This window comes from Malus domestica, chromosome 07 (assembly GCF_042453785.1).
Source record: "Malus domestica chromosome 07, GDT2T_hap1".
NCBI classification, from domain to species: domain Eukaryota; kingdom Viridiplantae; phylum Streptophyta; class Magnoliopsida; order Rosales; family Rosaceae; genus Malus; species Malus domestica.
The window spans coordinates 36,886,145-36,907,356 of NC_091667.1; the positions used below are offsets into that span (position 1 = coordinate 36,886,145).

General features: G+C 36.8%; 2 protein-coding genes across 6 annotated transcripts; both read right to left on the bottom strand.

Moving 5' to 3' along the window:
• Positions 1-2,726: 2,726 nt before the first annotated feature.
• On the bottom strand, positions 2,727-7,352 carry LOC103440038 (RNA polymerase sigma factor sigA). 2 transcript variants are annotated; one of them, XM_008378724.4, is made up of 10 exons: positions 6,943-7,352; positions 5,642-6,483; positions 5,024-5,222; positions 4,814-4,906; positions 4,598-4,726; positions 4,372-4,425; positions 4,214-4,291; positions 4,032-4,094; positions 3,202-3,314; positions 2,727-3,105 (listed from the first exon to the last, which is right to left on the bottom strand). In XM_008378724.4, exons 2-10 carry the CDS (start codon positions 6,349-6,351, stop codon positions 2,997-2,999), a joined length of 1,548 nt encoding a protein of 515 aa, XP_008376946.1. In that variant the 5' UTR covers positions 6,352-6,483; positions 6,943-7,352; the 3' UTR covers positions 2,727-2,996. The 2 variants fall into 2 exon arrangements, with proteins under 2 accessions (XP_008376946.1, XP_008376947.1); XM_008378725.4 differs by having other exon boundaries at positions 2,727-3,100; positions 6,943-7,290.
• Positions 7,353-10,341: 2,989 nt separating this feature from the next.
• On the bottom strand, positions 10,342-19,614 carry LOC103440037 (dual specificity protein kinase YAK1 homolog). Of its 4 annotated transcripts, none has more exons than XR_011582954.1 (18): positions 18,892-19,614; positions 17,983-18,182; positions 16,708-16,861; positions 16,518-16,627; positions 16,313-16,382; positions 16,120-16,202; positions 15,941-16,019; positions 15,812-15,852; positions 15,596-15,718; positions 14,646-14,796; positions 14,344-14,458; positions 14,135-14,217; positions 13,967-14,041; positions 13,250-13,324; positions 12,349-13,169; positions 11,600-11,752; positions 10,805-11,506; positions 10,342-10,630 (listed from the first exon to the last, which is right to left on the bottom strand). XR_011582954.1 is itself a non-coding variant. In XM_008378722.4 (18 exons), the coding sequence occupies exons 1-18, from the start codon at positions 19,036-19,038 to the stop codon at positions 10,554-10,556; spliced, it is 2,853 nt and encodes a 950-aa protein (XP_008376944.1). In that variant the 5' UTR covers positions 19,039-19,614; the 3' UTR covers positions 10,342-10,553. The 4 variants fall into 4 exon arrangements, 2 of the variants coding, with proteins under 2 accessions (XP_008376944.1, XP_008376943.1); XR_011582953.1 differs by having other exon boundaries at positions 15,941-16,025; XM_008378722.4 differs by having other exon boundaries at positions 10,805-11,100.
• Positions 19,615-21,212: the final 1,598 nt, after the last annotated feature.

Below are 21,212 nucleotides of genomic sequence, written 5' to 3' on the forward strand. Positions count from 1 at the left end.
ATCAATTCATGTAATAACTTGGAAGTGATATAGGCCATCTTTGGATCGTTTGAGCCTTTCATGCCTACCTTATATGCTATGTTTATCCATAGTAGCCCGTTGAGCCTTTAACTAAGCCATTTCTTTGTTAGCCACATCTCTTTACCTTGCTCCGATATTGGAGTTGAGCCCATACACAGAAATCGATTCCTTATTGTTTTGAGAAAGTATTACATGGGTTGTGCTCTTGGGGGTTTCATTTATGTAGAAAGATGGATGGAGCATGTGTATTACAATGAAATGTGAATTTGATGGGTGATGTAGCTTTTGCAGATTTATGCATAGCTTTGCAGATTTGTGTTTAAAAAAAAAAAAGAAGAGAAAATTGGAGAGTGTTGATTTGTTGAAAATGTGTCTGCAGAGTATAAATTTTCTTTTGAAGTTGAATTTGGGGAGTAACAGTTTCTCGAGGTTTTATTATTTTGCTTCCAATTTGAGGTGGTGTGATATTGAGGTGTTGGAAAACTACTAAAGTGTACTTTCTCAAAATTTTTGATTTCCATATCCTTTCTTTCATTAGCCTATCACCTTTAGCCCCATTACAACCGTAATAAAGTCCTATTGATCCAAGGTATTACTTAAATATTGATAGCGAGTTAGGTGGACAAGCAAGCATATGGCGGCATGTACAATGAGATCATTTGAGTGAAACACATTAACTGAAACATATGAGTGAATGAGCGTATGTCTTGTGAGAAGCTCACATGTTTGCATATGGTGATTTAAAGGAGCTTGGAATTTCATTGACATGGCTAGCTCACACATGACATTTCAACGTTTTGTTTGAAGGAAATTTGGTTAACTATTGGATGATGTTTTGAGCTCTTGTTGCTTAGTTCTTGGCTGTTTGTTTCATGGTTAGCACTTATCTCTGAAATCGAAATTGAGAAGTTAGCTACTAAGTTGTTGAGTCTAATTTTAGTTGAGTGGTTTTGTTTTGTGTTTTGTTTTGCTAGAGGACTAGCAAAAATGTAAGTTTGGGGGTATTTGATCACTTATATATTTCATGTATTTATACCATCCATTTCTAAAGTCTTTGTGATGTTTTTGTGTTAAAATGGTTGCATTTTACCTTACCTTGTGTTAGTGTGCAGTTAAATTTGCTTTAGGATCAATTTCAAGCAAAAAGGAGAAAAGGAAATAATAAAAACAAACAAAAGAATTGGAAGTCAAGCTTGTCTCCACGGGTGGTGTTTGAAAAACAAATCAGAAAGCAAAGTGGGGGAGTGAGGATTAAGTGGAGCACTAGGAAGTGGGATGAGTTGGCCTTCCACTTGTAGCCTTGGTGCTTTGAAAAATTATTGCCTTATTGTTTAAGGCAACAGACGGCAAGTTAGAAGAAGAAAAGGCAGATGGCACACAGAAGAAACATATAGAGGGAGAACAGAGGAAAAAAAAAGAAAGGGCACACAGACAGAACATAGCAGAGAAGAAGAAGGGGAACAAACAGAGAATCAGAGAGGAACATAGCAAAAAAATAAGGGAGCCGCAGATCCACATGGAAGGAGGATCGGAGAGCATCAAGAGATAACCTTCTTGTAAAAAAAGGTAGTCTCTTTCTTTGATTCTTCATGGATAATTTCTTATGTATTCAAATAATTATGTGTAACTAATTTCTTTTCGCTAGAGTGAAGCCATGAGCCGCAACATGATTACGCAGATTTCTCTTTCAATTGCTTAAGTGTTGTTACATGCTTGCTTTGATATTTTCAATCTCTAAATTAAACTATCTATGTGTCTTGATGATTGATCACCCTTAGGATGCTTAGAAAAGTCATTGGATGCAATTTTGAACGAATGTCACGTTAAAATTGGTTATGCTTCTTGTGATTGAGGATTGTAATTTCTCCTAAGGTAAATATCATACTCTTAGGGATTACATGGTTTAACAAAGGGATTTTCATCAAGATTAATGAATCATTATGTTTATATTTAATCCAAATGTCATGGATAAATTGCATGTAGTGGTATGCGTTTTAACTTGAATGTCACAAGTAAAACATACACAAGGAAAACCCAACCTTCAAAGTATATGTGTTTTCGATTACTTAAGCAATTGGAAGAGCTACGTAGGAGTGTTGTTGGTAAAGGTTGAACTCTAGCATATTGTCAATCTATTTTTCTTCAATCATTTATTTTATCTTGAATTTTCTCATTTACTTGTTTTGTTTAGTTGAATCATTATTTCTATAAGCCATTTTTTTTTTAAATGTTTGTTTAAGTCACGTACAATAGTATTTAGTTTTGTTAAATTAGTGTAGTTCTTAGAGTTAACTAAGTTAAATACACAAAAGCTTATAAATTGTTTATACCAATCCCTGAGGAGATCGACCTTACTTGAGCCATTCTATACTACAACACTTGTTCTCTTGCAAGAATTTTCTATGGTTTAACCCCTTGTTTTACAAGTGGTAAAATCGCTATCATCATCAGCATTTGTCTGTACATAAGAAGATATATGTGGAGGAGCATGCCTCAATCAAGAAGTAAGATTCTCTCTCCTTCTATTTTCATCCCCTTCCCTCACCTCCTCACACACTTTGTTTTTTGTCTTATTGTCTTTATAAAAAAATTAATATCAGATATTGACATGACTTAACCGTAATCATTCAAGTAGGAGGGGAGAGAATCCTCCTCTCTCAATCAAGGCCCCGGGGATAATTACTGGTTCCTTACCACAACTCAAGTAAAGAAACATGAACCCTCACATAATTAACTGGGATGGTAATAGTTTATCTCCAAAGATAATAATACGTACATACAAAAAATTATGGGCTCCAGCAGCTCATGAGCTCTTACATAGTGAAGTGAGAGAGCTTGCTTTCTTAATCTTCTTCTTCTATATATACTATCTCAAACCTGAAAACAACTTCAAGGTACAATTTGTCTCGTACGTCCTCTTCTGTTCTGTATATACACATTCATTCATTCAGGACTCTCAAATACAAGAGACCAAATTAATGCTTGACTAGCAAGGCCTCCATCTCGGTTTTTCTTGCAGCATGTTTCAGTTTCTCTAGAGCAACGAGTCCAACTTGCCTAACCCTTTCTCTGGACAATCCTATACTGGAGTTCACATTATAACACGGTCAAATCAACGTGATGCAAAAGACATTAAGACTAAGGTAGTTTGATGCATGTTAGGCCCTTATTTGGACTCACCGTTTACTAATGTCCTCCCATGTAAGGCATTCATTATCCAGACCATAGTAAAGCCGTATGATCTCTCTTTCCCGTTCCCCAAGCATCATATTTATGAGCTTGTTTACTTCATCCTGCAATACATACAGAGATTAGAATCTTTTAACTATTCATAATCAGCGACATGAATTTCAGCAAATCTTCCAAAACATGCGAACACAACACGTGCACACACAAGTAACTACAAATGTACCTACTACCTAAGAGGATATTAATCATCAATTTCCTTTCTACCATAAATGTTTTTCATTTCTACGATGCGAATCTTACAGGATTATCATACAAATGGACCATTAAAGCCTTTTTTCTATTACATTTACAGGTTGGTTCGCCTTATGTTTTCTATGTGACTCAATTTACTTTTTAAACACATAAACCTACTGATTCAGTGTGACTACAACTACCTATATTCTGAAGGGAAATGAAAAGGATGAGTATTGAGTATTCTTAGAGTCCAATCTGCTAGATGCCAATCCCAGTGCTGGAATCCAGATTTACTGGAAATTCAAAGAAAATGATGATTCGTCTATTTTTTTATCTTCTTAACTCTCATTATTACTTGAAATATGAGAGGCAAGGTGAAATCCTTTGCCTTCTAAAGGTAAGAAGTAACCTTTAAGATGTAGCTATTTTTAAGGGAATGTAGCAGATTATGGTAATCAGCTTTAAAGAATCGTTTAAAATCAAACCAATTTGTTTTTTTCTTCAAGGAACTTTTAATATATATTTTTTTATCTGGAGGTGCTTGAACTATCTCCTTTTACTGTTGTTTCTTTTGTCCCTCTTCTTACCTTGAGTGCCCACGCATCCACCCCAGTCCATGGGATGTTCTCAAGGCGATTATCTGCAATGTACTGTAAACGAAAAATCGTAAAGGAGATGGTCAGTTACGAGATGGAAAACTGACAAGCAAGGAATAGAAATTTTACTGAACTGGAATGGTGGAAATTGAGGTGATGTAATCGACACTTACACTATGATGAGTTTCTCCTGGAAGTCCATTCAAAGAGGGGAATGCGTCCCTATCAAGTGAAAAAACCTTGCTGATTGCCTACAGATTAAGAAACTCCATGGTCAGCATGGAGATAACATAAGAATACAATAAAACAGAATACCACAAGCACTTGGTACCTCTGTAGCATTCCTAACTTTCTTTTTGGACATATTCAGACTTTCTGCGATTCTCTGATATTGAATGTAATACAAGAAGCACATATCAGCCAAGAGAAGAGTGATAAATCAACATTGTCGTTGTAAGTAAAAAAACATTATAAACTTATGTTGCTGGCATCAGCATGTTCACAGATTTCTTGTGAGCAAACCAATTGCTATCTGAAGATAATAACAAAAGACTTACATCAATTGATGGAGTTATTCCTTTCTCTTCCAGTCTAATTTTTGCATTTCTGATTAAACCTAACCTCTCGTGCAAATGTGTTGGCAGTCTCAAGGTTTTGGAATTTTCAACCAGTGCTCTTGAAACACCCTGAGAATATAAGGAAAAACTAACCAGCGTTAGTTTAACCAATCAGTCAAAATCATCTACCATTTCAAGGGGAAATATTGGCATTACCTGACGTATCCACCAGTAAACATAAGTAGAAATTTTGAACCCCTTTGAAGAATCAAATTTTTCAATCCCACGCAATAGTCCGATTAACCCGCCCTAAATAAGAGACAGTGAGCTTCGCACATGAGATTCCAATCACATTCTGTCTAAAGTTACAGTTGTTTGGGTCTATATATTGGGGTCTCATATATGAAGTAAGAAAAGAAAAATAACCTGGATTAGGTCAGCCATTTCAGCGCCCATATTATCATATTTTTGAGCAATGGACATGACCAGACGAACATTGCTCATTGCCAGCTTCTCTCTTGCCAAAGAACATTCAATCAACTTTGACTTTAATTCAGCACGGGAAATCCTCAATGAAGTCGCAAGCTGTTCATCAGAGGGCTCACATCCCAGTCTCTCCTTCAGTCTGGAGATCCAAATGCAAGGATTAGGATTAGAAACAACCAGATAACAACAAAACTTTTTCTTTTGGAAGGAATCAGTCTCCATAAAGGTCAACTTACTCGGAAGAATACTCAATTAAAACGGTAAGAAAAAGGTATACTCCACCCCAATTACTTACCACATACACCCACACCCACACTCCTCACCCTGTAAAAAGAAGAACTACGCGCTTATTGGGAATAAGTTACATAACTTGGCAAGTTGAAAAGGGTTTTGGCAAACAATATACTTTCTAACTTTATATTTAGTTTTTAGCCAATAAATCATTGTTTCAGTATTTGTACTGTGATCACTTTGCATGTCTTGTCCTGGACATCATTGACCCACTTAAATTCAGTACTTATGAATCCTACAATATGGAAAGGAATTAAGTGTTATAACCTTGATTTATGTTCCTCAACAGAAAGGCCAATTTTAATTTTCTTTGACAGGCGCACAACCTCAGTGTGAGTCAGCAAATCCTCACTAAGAACACCCTTCACATAACCCTTTAAACGACTCTGAAGCAGCTCTGGACTGATGACTGGTCTCAAAGAGTTATTGGTGCTAGGTTGCGTTAAACAACGGTTTAAGTTGAAAGCATTCCTCCTATAACTCATTCTCCTGTGGCGAGCAGATACCCCAGAACAAGTGACTGGTATCCTCTTGTTAGTTGCTGTTTTTATTGTTGAATCCGTAAATATTTTTTTCTCGAAGGAAAGATTCCATTGCTTTTCGAGCATAGACTTCTGTAGCAAAAGAAGTGCGTCCACTGAATATTCAAGATCGGAGCTTTCCTCCTCCAAGTCATTGAAGTCGTGAAACCATTGCTGTGCTGTTGAGGAAGGAGCAGAGGCAGCGTCGACCTGGTCTTTGAGAGCCCTACTGGAGTGGTCAGCTCGATTGGAAGATGAAAATCTGGAACTGGTGTAGTTGGAATTAGACTTTCTGGCGGTGACAAGATTCTTTGTTGAAGAGAAATGGCAATGTAAGAAGGCATGGTCATTGAGATGAAAGAGCTTTTCTGTGACATCTGAATAATAAGAGGAGGAGGAGGAACTCAAGAGCCTCTTCCCAGTAGTAAGGCCAATAACAGCAGCTATGGCCATCATATGGCTTTTCCTTGTGTGTAAAGAATTATCATAACAGTAACAGTTGCTCTCTTATTTTATGAATATGTATGTATGTAGATATAGCTTGAGTAACCCAAGAGCAAGAGCAGATTTGTTGAGTTGTTGTAGGATCTGCCACATATTATTTAGCAAGGCTTGCATTAGTAAACAAAGAAGAATTACCAGTATGACTATCAGTAATATCAAGTATGAAGTTGAAGGAAAATGACTGAACAAACAAACAGAAGAATACATTCATGTAAAATAGAACAGAAAAGCGAAAAGCCATGGATTGGATGAAAGCACAAGAGCGAGCAAGTATGTATGTATATGTGGAACTGAATTAAAACTGCAATCCCCCAATCCAATCCAATCCAATCCCCATGAGGCTATTATGAGGCCATGAATAGAAAGTTGAAACAGAAAGAAAATAAACTAAAATTATTGCAAGCCATTATTGAAACCTACTTGCAAGCTACCCACCATGCTATGAGCTCGCAGGCACATATACATAAACATATGATATTCTATCAATCTCAAATAGGAAAGAAGAGATAATTGAATCAGAAGAAGAGTGGACACGCAGCGTACCTGACTGACTGAATCTCTCTCTCTCTCTTTCAGCGGTAGACACTGAATGAAGGGGAGAATGAAGGATATCGTTTTTGTTGTTGAGCAGCTGCAAAACAAGAAGACACTGAAAGAAAATGACGACGGTGAACTCAACAACCAAACAATAACAACAACAATGCAAACTCTTTCCTTTTTCCTTTCTCTGTACAAAATACTAATGAAATCAATGTTTTTTTTATCCTTTTAATTTTCTTTTTCCTTCTCTAGTGTTTATTATATAATGACATAAATTAAAATTAGAAAATGTCCATTTAATGTTAAAGATATGGGACGGAGGGATGCTATTGGTTGGAGCAGATTGAGTCCAGCTTCGTGTGGTCAGCGACCTGCCATTTACATTTGGATTTTTTTTTCTTTTTTGTCTGTTCATCTGTGAGTGAGTGGATGAATGGATTATCAGGCGTTCCTTCCAAGAGCCCAAACAAACAAACCCAACCGCAAATGTGGAAATATAGTGATGATGTGGGCTCACTAGCCAACTGCATATGTGGATCGTCACGTTACCGCGTAACTAACTATACTTTACATTGGACGTAGAAACGTCGATCACAATGCCTTAAGGATTATCATTTTACATGTTTTGTTGGCCGGAATACTCCTTAATTGACGGGATATAAATTACTTATGTTGAAAATATAAATAACCATGTAATTATTTCACATTCTGTTCACCCTAAAAACTATTCATCCATGGCACGCAAACCGAATAACTAATAAAATAACTATGTCATTTGGTCGAATGCTGGGCGTGCCAACTCGTTGGCTAAGCTCGACCAGGGAGTAAATGAATGTTGATGTTGGGTTGGGTGTGCTGATAACTTATGAATCTTGCGACTACAACCGATGAAGGAACATGTCTTAACCTTCGAGTTCTAGAACTTGAAGACAAAGCTACTAGTTCTGCAAAGCTCACGAATCATCAGCACCAGGTTCGACGACTGTAATTATATTCATGAGAATATAAGTGCGCCGAATCGGTACTAGACTGTAGGGACACAAGTACTTGAAAGAGCGTGTATCTTGATTGTAAATATAGTTCGGTTATCTCCATGCCGAACTCTAAAATGCACTTGTAAATATCCATAGGCTCTGCTTTCAGTCTGCCGAACATTGTAACCTGGTAACACTTCACTTAGCCGAGAAGGCTAATGAGATGACCTCTTCCAATATTGACTTAGGAAATCCTTGCTAACTGATACTTGGATGGATAACCAGTCGGTTTCAAAGCAGTGCTATTTATCCAAACTGAATGTGCTTCTTGGTTAGCTGATTCTACGGATCCAATGCTGTTTATCCAAACTAAAGATGTTGCCAATTGCCAACACAATGTTGTTTATCTAAACTAAAGATGGTTGGCGGAAAAATGGTAAAATAAAAATATCTCAAGGTGTTTGACAAGTTTCGCGCAAAGTAAGAGCTTGCACATGGTAGATTTGTGTGTTGATTTGGAGGGCTTTGAGTTATGCATTCCCCTCTATTTATAGTAGCAATTCCTCATAGCCGAAGTATAGTTCCACTCGGACTAGAACTCCTTGATCAAATCCGAATAGGCTTCGACTAGTCTTGACTCATGTAGGATTCTGAATCTAGCTTTATTATCACCTAGATTCAACCCTTGATTCTTGATTTTTTTCCTTATTCGAAGCATAACTGGCCTCTAAGGATTCCTTGTTATACTAGGACTCGACCATTCCTTTTATTCCAATGAAACCGTCTCCAGATAGAACTCGGTCGAATTCCATTGGGCCGAGCTCTTCTTGGGAATATTCTAAGATTCTTGATGCCCACATGATATTAACAAGTGAAAAGAAGCAAGAAACCATTAGAACTAAGAACTGGCTTCCATCTAGCCTCCAGCTCTCTCTATCTATCACTTGTACCCTTTTTGTTCTTATAAATCTGATTGAATTTCTGATTGTATATACAATTTTGCTACCAAGACATATATATATATATATATATATATATATATATATAAATATATATGTGTGTGTGTGTAATAAACAATAATACTATAATAACTTATATTTCCGAAAAGATTTGTGCATAAATCACCAACCTGGAATTTGTTATATGGAAGAGACAATACATTGGGCCGAGATAAATTATGGGCTCGGCCCAGAAATGTCATTTTAGGTCCAAACATATTCTTTTTACATTTTTTATAAATAAAAGTAAATGACATACCAAATTTACTTGTTCTACTGAATGAACTTTATCTGACTCTAAAGAAGATGCATAGCTGGTTAGAGAGAGTCTATTACTTGGCTCCATGTTTCACTTCACACTCTTAGCCCTCTCGTCTCACACATAACAATGTATGAGGTTATTGCAAAGTGATTTCAATTCTCAACTTTTTTCGACTATGCTCCTTAATTATGTCCTTTGGTTACCCATTCAATTTTATTCAATTCAAAGACTAAAAAAAGGAGTGCATAAATCACTCCTCTATTTGAAAGCGATTCAAGAGTGTCATATCATCGCTCACTACAAAATAATTAAGCTTTTTATTGTAAATAGTACCTTATACCCTACGAAGTCACCAATTTGGTCTTTTATATTTCAAACTCATCAATATTATCCTTGATTTTCTTGATTTTTATTTTTTTAAAACAATAAATTGTTAAATTAGTCACCAGCAGAGTTCATATCCACGTCGTCATGCAATGACTCAACACCTTTCCACTATTGTGATAAAATGCCACTTGCATCAGTATTGTCCTCTATTAAGTTGATGAGTATTTCTTGTCAATGTAGTTCAAATACGATTTACAAGTCAAAACCAATTACAGGTTACATGCTTACCATGTTATCAATTTAATGAGACGACGAGAAGAAACAATTGCCGCGGCCCAAGACCTGCATACTTACAAACTAAAGCAAGGCCTAAGAGAACAAGAAACAGTTATAAGCAAACAGTAATTCCACTACAATACCAGCAAAAACTCAACAGTTGGTGTTTATCTTCATTTGAAAAGATAAGAATGAGAAAGTAGATAACCGTAAATCAATTAAACAGCTAACAAAGGAAAAGAAATCCAATGCACAAACGCCATTTCAACAACGGAACAATAGCAATTAGTACTCAAACACATCTAAATGAACCACTAAATATTTAATAATACATAACCAAGAATGAACCATTATGCGGCTGCATTACAAACATCGCAAAATCCCAAGGTTAATTCTGAACTCCATTCATCAATTTACACCAACTCTTGAAATTCATTTCAGCAGCTGCAATTAATCTCAATAACTAGGTTAAGTTCCTTCAAACACATAAAAAGCAATTTCAGACACTATCTAAATTAAAATTCCAGCATTTGATATATAGATGAGAAGATTGAAGACATTGACGAAAGCAAAACTAAATGCATTAGATAAAACAAGAAGACAAGAGAATCGTTATCCACAAATTATATTTTGCAAGCACAATGAATGAGCATGATCTGGAAGAGGATTTCATAGCATAAGCCCGCTAGCTATGTGAACTCTTGAGTACAAGTTGTACAATGTTCTTTCCATCTCTCATGATCTGATTTTTCACAATAAAGAAAACTAATTCCAACATCAAGAAATCCTCCCATAGTCCTTTCTTCCTCGGGATGCAGGTGGAATGCTAGTGACGGGATGACTGGCTCTATGCCCTACAATAGAGTGCCACAATTAGTTTAAATGTTCTCAGCTCCCCAAAACCCTCCATTCAATCCCCCCGTCTCCCATAAAGACATCATATAGCTTGGCATATTTTTTTACTAGGAAGATAGCAACAAAGGATAGTGGAAGGTAGGAGTGGCTTATGATGTGAAGTCAGAAAGTACCCCATGACATGCCATTGCTGAATGAGCTATTTCCCGGAGAATGTGGGCCTCCAGAGTTAAAATTGGGAGAAGGGGGCTGCATCTTCATGTGATTCCAATCATTACCACGAGAATTGGTGGGTCGTCCGTGATTTGACCGCTGATATTGCTGTCCCAAGCGGCTTGGAGAATTTTGTGATATATGAGGCATGAAATGAGAAGGTTTCGACAAACGCGCGCATCCAGCAAGTGGTTCAGTAGTTGAAGGAGGGCTACCCACCTCTACATGTGGATAAGATTGAATGGGTCCATTTTGTCTGAAAAGATGGTAGACGATTGTAATCAAAATCAAGCTAGGACAAAGAAATAAGATACGACAAGAATGACCTCTGTTCCAAAACACAGGGATGGAGATGTGTCAATTGTAATCTTCTGACTATCTCATAAGGAGAATTGTTTACTATTAGAAACCTCCATATTAATTGCACATAACGCAATAAAACATTTTGCAATGGAAACATTTGAATATATTATTACACATCCATCCATGTGTTTTAAAAGTTTACCGAAGACTGCGTAAGGTTTCTGCAGTATATGCTTTCACATAAAAATTTAAGATGAGGAAAACAAGGTGTGTAAATATCTTGTTGGGGATCCATCCACGTCTTAAAGTTACTACATACTGCGTCAGTTATGTGGAATATGCTAGTATACATACAATTCCTGTTGACAAAAACAACCATGTAGATTTGTTGAACTTGCTAACATAATTTCAGAGCAACTAAGTGAATAAACTTGGTAGATGATACAACTTACCGTTGAAAGGATGGACCTGAGCTTGAATTTGGCACACGGTTAAATCTTCCGGACCCAACCAATGTTTCTGCAGAACCAAGATGCATGCCTTGGCTGAACTCAGCAGTAAGGCAACTTACATCCGAACCATCTTCTTGCAGAAGAAGTTCATCACTGGAATGAGAATGGAAAGACAGAAAAAAAGAATACACATCAAATTCTAAACAAATATGAGGATAATAGATGACGACAAGTAAACCATCTTCTTGAGCTAATTCCAGTGAAGAAGCCCAATAAACTGTCAGCAAATTGGCATTCAATTTAATATGCTGCTAAATAGTGGATACTACCATCACGGTCAATGTATGGATAAACCCAATAATGGTTTGCTTAACCATGCCCAAACAATGCAATAATTTTGTACCGTATCATTCTTAAAATGCACTCGTTGGAAAAGTGAATGATTATCATGACTGGAGTAATTATAGGTTAAGAGATCATATAGGTCATTATGAATTACAATGAAGTAAGGCCATTATGGGTAACAAAAACCATTACCCAAGCTATGGTCATTACCAACCAACCATGCATCATGGGACTAAGTCTAACAGTTGGTCCCACTTCTTTCAGTTATCTGGTATACTGAGTTACAAAACTACCATCATATAGGGTCATATTGACTTTCATCATCTATTAATGAAAGAAAATGCAGCACACTCATGGGAATCAGAATACCTTTGAGTAGCAATAAAAAAAAACAGTCCGTTTACCTATAGTTGGGATCCCAATCCCCAGGATCAGGCAACGATGGGTTAGCCTCAGCCTTTTCATGAGCCACTCCTGTGGTCATTGGGAATTTCATAGGGGAACCAACTGCGATGGAAGCTGGCATGTTCTGGGCTAAGTAACCAGCAGAAATACCACTGCTTCCTCTCTGCTGCTTCCAGCTTCCAGCATTCGAGCTTAAATGCAAATGTGATGGTGAACTACCTAGTATTTGAGAGTTCCCCTCAGCTTGGCTAGAACTGGTGCCATCAGTAGCTTGCCCTTGCCAATGTGTTGATGAACTTTCTTGAGTTTGAGAACCTCCAGGATATCCCCAACTTTTTCGTCTATTGAACTGGCTAACTGCGGCCATCTTTCCCAAAGGTGATCCATGACAATTGCCCCTTGCTGGAGAAGTTGGACCATAATGTCCTGGAGAGCCAGCAGAAACTTGACTGTAGGAGTTTGGTGGAGTAAATTGTGAAGGACTAGTGCCTAGAGGTAGTGGAGCAAAGCTTCCTGCTGAAGGACTCATACCAAGTCCATTTCCATGTGAATACTGAACAATTCTCCGTCTTGCATCTGGACTACTTCCAAGCATTGATACATTACCTTGCGCGTGCATGTTCATCCCAGAAGGGCCAACTGGTGAATAATAAGCAAACATATTACTAGTATCTCCGTAACTTCCATAGCTGCTTCCTAGTCCGGTACCATCATTATAGCTACCATGGCTTCCTACACTGCCATAGCTATTAGCATGTGCATATGGAACCACCTGAAAATGTGGGTTGCTATGAATGGAGACCCTATTTCTACCTGGAATCTGCAAAAGAACAAATATAGTTATAGCTGAGATGATGAATGAAGAATGGACAGCCAAAAAATAGAAACGATTCAGCTTACATTAGGGGATAAACCAGCAGCAAACCAATGTCCACCACCAGGATGATGGTCCACCCTTATGTTTTGAGAAACAGGCTAAGGGAAGAGAAGATGACAAGAAGGATAAAGACAAAGAAGAAGAGAGAGAAAAAGCAGTTAGTAATATCACCTGCAGAATTTCTAATGCAGCCAATAACTAACTACTGTAACAAGCAACCTAGTCCTGGACGATTTGTCAAAAGTATGGATGACTAGATAAGAAAAATAGGTAAAGATTTAACAGCCAAAATTAATAGGTAAAAACCAATTGCACAAACAAATACTAAAAAGAACTCAGGATCTAGGACAAGGTCATCCTCATAATTCGTTATGGGACTCATAAGCATTTTTGCAGATGTGAAATAACAGCTGGAGTATAAAACCAATTTAAAATCAACTTTTCATTATTACCGTGCATTTCGTCACCAAGTATATACATATATATGTGTGTATGTAATATGTATGTACACAAATTACATCTGATCGAGGACTAAGGAATATGCATAATATACGGAAACCCAACACATAATCAATGTATCAATTTAAAAGAAATCCAAGCACAATTACATTGGATATCTAGGTCTGGCTTGACATGTCTAACGTCTTCCACACAGTTGGATTAAGTCACAGTCCATCCATATAAACTATGAACGAAGCTTTATGAGAAGGTTTAAATAGTTCGTATGTGGGTTTACTTACCATGTGAGGGGTCTCTGAGGGAGGTTTATAAGGGTGTGTAAAAGGTTCCCCCGTAACAAAAGGGTGTTTTGAAGCCTGCAGGTACAAGTTTAACTCACAAATCCATTTCCAAGTAACTACTTTTGTGCTATATTAGAAATAAAACAGCAGAGAAGACAATTAAACAACCTGAAAGGGTGACCAGCGTTTTGCAGGATCAAACTCTACGAGTCCCCTCAAAAAATCAACCAAAGCTAGTCGTATTTGAGTTTCTGCACATATTTGATACCACCCAACAGCATTAGTAACTTCAATAAAAGAAACTAGTTATGATTCATGAATTAAGTCGAACTGTTCCAGTGTTGTCAGCTTTGAACATTCAAAAGCATAAAGCAAACCTTTAACCATGTCTTCCTTAGGCAAGTTCTTCCTATACGGATAGCTTGTAACAATTTCTTCAAGCTTCATATGATTAAAATACTCTTTCCCAGTTGATGGCCTTTTCAATTCTCTCTGAACAGAAACCAGTGACCGTAAGAACTAAACCAAAAATATTAAACAGTGATTAAAACTAAACAAAAACAGGAGGGGAGGGGAGGGGTATAGTGCTCCTCACTTTTTTCTCTTTTCTCTATCTATATGATCTCTTTTTCCTAATATCATTTTCATATTCCAAAAACTTTATATTTTTGACACTTACAGCTTCATATTCTGCTTCTGTTAATGCTTGATAAGCACTTTTTCTATTTGCAGAATGTTCCCCATTCTCCACATTGTGCACACTCCGAATGCACTTAAAGAACTTGCTTGTGTTTTTTGCCTCCTTAAGTACATAATCTGGGGGTTGCCCTCTGCAACATGTTAACCATACATAAAAATGTGTTTGAAAATTGCGTCTAAAAAAATGACAAAACTACCTTTTTTAAATAATAATTCTGAGAAAGTGACAACCAATAACTGTGTTAATATCATCTTATAGAGAAAAAGTGATAAAATTCACCGTTAGAAACCAGTTACAGGTCAAGAAACAGCAAATTGTAGACTCCAAGGCTTTAGCTACTGGTAACTCATTAAACAGCGAATTGTCTGCATAGAAAATCTCAAATCACCAAATGGTCCCTTCTCCCCTCACCACTTCCTTCCCAGGGGAAATACCTACCAATAATCTATTGGAGGCTAGTTGGACATGAAGTTCAAACTGTGGCTCTAAATCAATTGGTGGCTAAAATTTAGGGAAAAGATGGCGGTTTGGGATATTCATGTGCCAAACAAATATTAACTTTGGAAACTCCAGTAACGACGGACGTCGAGTTTACACTTTCACTAGGCTAATTTTTGTTGTGTGATGGGTGGAAAGAACGAGGAACGATGAATAACAAAGAAAGAAGAGGAGAGTAAGAGCATTCATAATATTAGACATTGAGATAAAGCTTTAAGGTGAATTCTTGATTCAATACTCAATAGAACTAATTTCATAAAGAGGACCAGAATATTAATGTGAACTGTAAACAACAATCATGAAAAAGAGGGAAATGATAATGATAGAAGAAGTAAACAAAGAAGATATTTATGAAATCATCCATAGTAGAATGGTGCCTTATAAATTAATGAATATAGGTTCCCTTCATAAGAATACTAGTATGAGCATACCCAAGTATTTCAATCATTCGCCTTAGGAGGTCAAATTCTGAAGCTCCTGGGAACAATGGCAACCCCAGAAACAATTCGGCGACTATACATCCAAAGGACCACATATCAATAGAAGTAGTATATCTGTCAAGGGTTAAGAACTAGCAAAATACCTCGATATAATGAAATATGAATATAAAAACTGGACATAATAAAAACCTCTAACGCAAAGGATACTGATAACCAAGGAGAACTTCAGGAGATCTATAGTAACGACTCTGCAGAACAAATGAACAACATGCATCTATGAGACGCTCCTCTGAAAGATATGACTTTTATAACCCTTGAAAAAGCAGTAACACAAACCTGAATGTAGGAGTAAACAGTTCGATCTTCCATGCAGGCAGATCCAAAGTCAATAATTTTAATTTCTGCTGGCTTAATACTGTTGCTTTCAAGGGAAAGTACTCAATATTAACATGAAAGAAATCTATCACAAAAATAGCCCAAACTCATCATTAAAAAAACAAAAAAAAAAAAGTCACCTTGTACACAAAAGAATGTTTTCCGGCTTCAGATCACAGTGAATTATCCCAGCATCTTTTAACAGAGCCAACCCATGTAGAATCTATTTTAAAGCAAATATTACCCCAAAAAAACGACACAAGAAGGGTTAAGATCTAGCATCATCAGAGGGGAAAGAAGTTCAAATTCAATTACAAGAAGGAACTACCATACTTGTTTCGAAAACAATTGAACAATGGTCAGGGATAGTCCCCTGAAATGATTTATCTTGATAAGCTCATACCTGAATGACTTAAAAATGTCAAAAGATGTGCGAGGAAATACTAAAGGCAACAATTAAACAAAAATAAGAGTTCAAATGGTGCATCAAGTTACATTGAGTCCAACTACAACTAATTAGGTAGTGTCAATGACTTACAGATTCGTATCAAGCAGTTCAAAGCAAATGCACAAATGACGATGATACACAAAGTAATCATATATACGCACAATGTGATGCTTATCCTCAGGATCATATTTCCTATTTAACTGCAAAACAAATGGCAAAGAAAACAGTAAGAAGTTCTGAAATTGAACATGAGAGTCATACTGAAAAAGAACAGCATTACCGTTGTCAATATGGATACTTCAACCAGGGCTTGTTGATAGTATGCGGGTTGATTTTTGATGATCTTCACAGCTACGAAGCTGTTGGTCTGTGGAACCCAGCATTTAGCAACCTGGCCAAATGTCCCATGTCCAAGAACATCTTTGACAATGTATCTGAAAAGGTAAGGAGAAAGGACCTAAAAACATAATACTAGCAAAGAGGGTCTAAGCTAGTCGGCCACCATGGGAAAGTACAGATAACAACATCCTTTTGATATCTCTTCTAATTTAATTATACGTTTGCATTTCTGTTTGACTTTCACGTGTGAGACATCATATGAACAAATTTGATGGATTTACAAGTACATAGTGTGAACAACTAATAGATGCAATTTAAAATACAATGTTAAATTGGAGAACTTATTGCATCAAAAGTTTAATCTAATAGGAAATGGGATCAACAATGTATATTAAGCGGCAAGAGATAGCACATGGACTATGTAACAAACCAGTAAACTGAATGACAGAGAAAAGAAGTAAATCACAAAAACAAACAAGGCTCTGCTACTATTTTGCAAAACCAATTGTTTTCACAAGCTAAGCTGATACCAAATGGGCCCAACAATTTATAAGAATCCAATGCACTGACAATGACAGACGTGCATCAACCTCAGAGAAGTCTAAAATGGTAACCATGAGGCTGAATCATCAGATAAATAAAATAAAAAGTAAAACTTCTATGGAAGCAGATTAAACAAGCCTAAAGGGAAATCAGATGAGTTGATGGTCCTGCAATCCTAAACCAAACTAAATATCCAAAAGCTAGAATTAAAGAGAGTTATTCTTCCTCATATGCTCTCCATAAATCAAAACACTCACAGGTAGGAAATCCTAAACCACTCCAGTACTGGACATGGCTCAACCCAAGAGTTGCATAAGTAGCATAAGAAGTAAATTAGAGTTATGTCTAGAGAAGATCCAGAAAAAAAAATATGCCAATAGCATATATATGTCTGGTGTAAAGAAAAATCTGAACAACGGTAAGTAAACTCAAGCACAGAAGCTGGACATATGCTAGCCATCTCAATGATTACCATGTTAGCAAAAATATGAATTTTTGACAGAATAAACTTGCCTATATTCAAATTAAATATCAAGAGGACAATCTCCAATTTTTTGTCTTCATGTTAACAATTCTCAATTTTCCACAAAGCAGTGAAGCAGAAACTAGGAAAAGGTTCCTTAAGAGTCCGTCAACATAGCACAAAAAAATTAAAGCACAGACAAGAACGAACCTTCGCTGCGTGTCTAGATTAACCAAGACAAAGTTTACAGTCAAAATAAGATCTGAGTTGACATTATCATAGCCATCATTAAGTACTCCACTTGACGGGGTGGTCAAATATCTCTTTGGATTCAATTCTTCTGAATACTTAAACTGCGGATTGCATACTTGGTATGTTTCAACTATGTCCTTGGTTAGCCTTGCCACAAACTGCATAGCAGAACGTTGTATATCAGAATAATATCTGCTTCAAATCAATTCAATCATTTCAAGTCGAGACATGTATACAGAGAACGATATAAATTTGACAAAAGGAGAGAAAAAAAATGCTATATAAGATCATATAAAAAAATATAGCAACTAAAAAACGTTTCCACATTGATGGTACCACTACTCAGGGATAAGCATAATTCACAGGCTATCCCAGTTAATTGGTGGTACCACTACTCAGGGATAAACATAATTCACAGGCTATCCCCAGTAAAGTTATAGTATCCCCAGTAAAGTTATAGTATAACAACAACAACATACCATACATTTATGTCACTGACTAACATCAACATCCCTAGGTGGGTGAGGGTACATGTCAACCCTCCCAAAGTTAAGAATAGGTCTATGCCCGCTAAATCTCTGTGTACGATTAACTGTTAATCTACTTACTGAAATTTATCTATTGTATTTCACATATCCAGGAAATAATAGCACGAAGAGCTAGTAGTGCATTATTAGAGTAGAGCGCCTCCCAAGCCTTCTCCCAAAAAAGACAAAGACAGTGGGTGGCTAGCAGACTAAGTCTTCTCTCACCAATGGGAGCTCAATATATAAATATACTCTAATTCTGTAGAAGAAAGCAAGAATTGAAGTGAATGGCTGATTGCACCACTTAAAAAGTTGCAAGGAAAAATAAAAAAACACTTACGGGTCTCCTGACAAGGACACGCAGACATTGGGATTTGCTGTTGGCAGCTTCATTCTGCGTAAAATAAGGATTAAAGGCGAGCTGGCCGGGACGCCACGAAGAGGCAGCGGAGTTTTTGGATTGAGTATTAGGGCTGAGCTCATCCATGGTCCAGACCGAAATAGAAAATCAAGCTCCAACCCAGAAATCGCCCATCCCCAGAGTCTCTATTGACGAAGATGATGATGGAGATATCGTATACATATACACACAACAAGTACAACAACAAGAAAAAGAAACGCACTTTTAGCTATTACTGCAGTAAGGATGATGAATCAGCGATTGGACGGACCTGTTGGATGCTCCAATTAAGCCCAATAAGATTAAGACCCCACCAACCGATTCCAATCCCATCCTTCATTTCTCAATCCCAGAACATTACGAGCCCATCGCCGCCAGAGGATCCATCAAACTATCTGATGATCCTGATTCTTCTGAGTTGCCCAATCAAGACGATAAATACGAATAGGATTTCCAGGAGGACAATCTGACCCTAATTGCATACGTTGTACATGAATAAATTTACTTATCTTTACTTATCGGGTGATTGTGGCAGATGACCAGGGACGATGATGACAGACAGAAGATGGACGGAATTGCGATTTGGGGCTTACAGCAAAAAGAGCATATAGACATTAGGAATTGTGTTGTGTGAAGAAGCCACCGTCTTTCCTCTTTCTTTTTATTAATTTCTTGGGTAAATCTTAATTTATTACCTGAAATTTCTTGGTTTTTAACTTTTCATAATTCAAGTTTTTTTTTTTTTATCACAATACTTAAATAATAATTTTGACACTTTTATACATTTATTAAACTTTTTGTTAAAATAATTGTTAAATTGTGATGTGGTTCACGTGAACAATAACTGAGCGTCAAATGTCAATCTGGATTCATATAGATATTAAAACAATTAAAAATTAAAAGTGAAAACATAAATAATTTAAAAAGTTGTTCGCCTCCTAGATGGTCGAGGTTCAATCTCACCCCCTACGTCATCTTCCCCCGTTATACAACTCCATTTCCTGCCGCTTGACCCTAGCTCGGCCCACAACACGGCCAATAACTCATTACTGCCATCTCCAACCGACCCGGCCAAAGGGCTATAAGGTTAAAAATAGCTTCAAATGACACGAAAACTGTCTCTAACTGAGGGCTAGGCCAAATGGCTTGTGGGCCCCAACATGCCAAAACCACCAAATAAGGCCAACCGGCTGGCCTAAAAGAGCTAGCCAGCCAGCCCTGGGTCGGCCCAAATTTTAAACTCCAACGACTACATGGCGTTAGCATGACACCAGGTTACCGTTGGAATTGAATTTTTTTTTTTGGGACAAATTTAAAAAATAAAAAATTCTAATTTTTTTCCTATAAATACGAATACCTAAGCCATTTCTCACATAATTTTCACCATTCCATACTATCTTACTTCATTTTATTTTAGTTCTTCACATTCTATTCTCTTACCTCTTCCAATAATCTTTTCTTCAATTTTTTCAATAATTTTCAAATGGCCACATTTGCAATGAAAGATAGGGTTGGAACGGAAAAGAAGATGAAGCTCTTTGCAGGGTTTATAGATGGGTCTCAGAAGATAGTGTGAGGGGAGTTCTTAAACAAGTGAAGGTGTTTGGACTTGTACGTTCAAAAAGTACTATGAATTCTACGAAGGCACTACTCCACCGAAATACCGAAACCACGAGAGTTGTTCTTCAAGATGGAAAAAACTTATTCATCCAAGTTTGAATAAATGGCATCAAGCAGTGTTAAAGGCAGGAAATAGACATGAAAGCGGAGCCAATTACTACGAATGAGTAAGTGTTTTCACGAGTTATTTTAAATATTTAATTATATTACATTTAATTTCATAAATTAATTTCCTTTAATTTTTGTAATTATATTTTCTAGATATGCCAAGCAGAGGAATTGTATATGGATGACAACTTTTTAATAGATGTATGAAATTGCCCCAAAATTATCACTTTAGGTACTAGACATGGATAAAAAACTTAATGTATGAAATGTTGAAAACCAAGAAACTTCAAGATAGTAAATTAAGAATTACCCTTAGTTTTTTTTACTAAGTTGTAAATATTACAAAGTCATAAATCAAGAAGAAAGGTGACACGCCCCGATCTCGATGTCCGAAGGACAACGGGATGACCACTTGCTGGCCAACACCCAAGGGTGACGCAAGCCATTTGATGAATGGATATGCTGAGAACATGAGGAACATGCATAAAAATTTCGTGCGTAACCACGCAATATAGTATTCAAGTATAAACCTT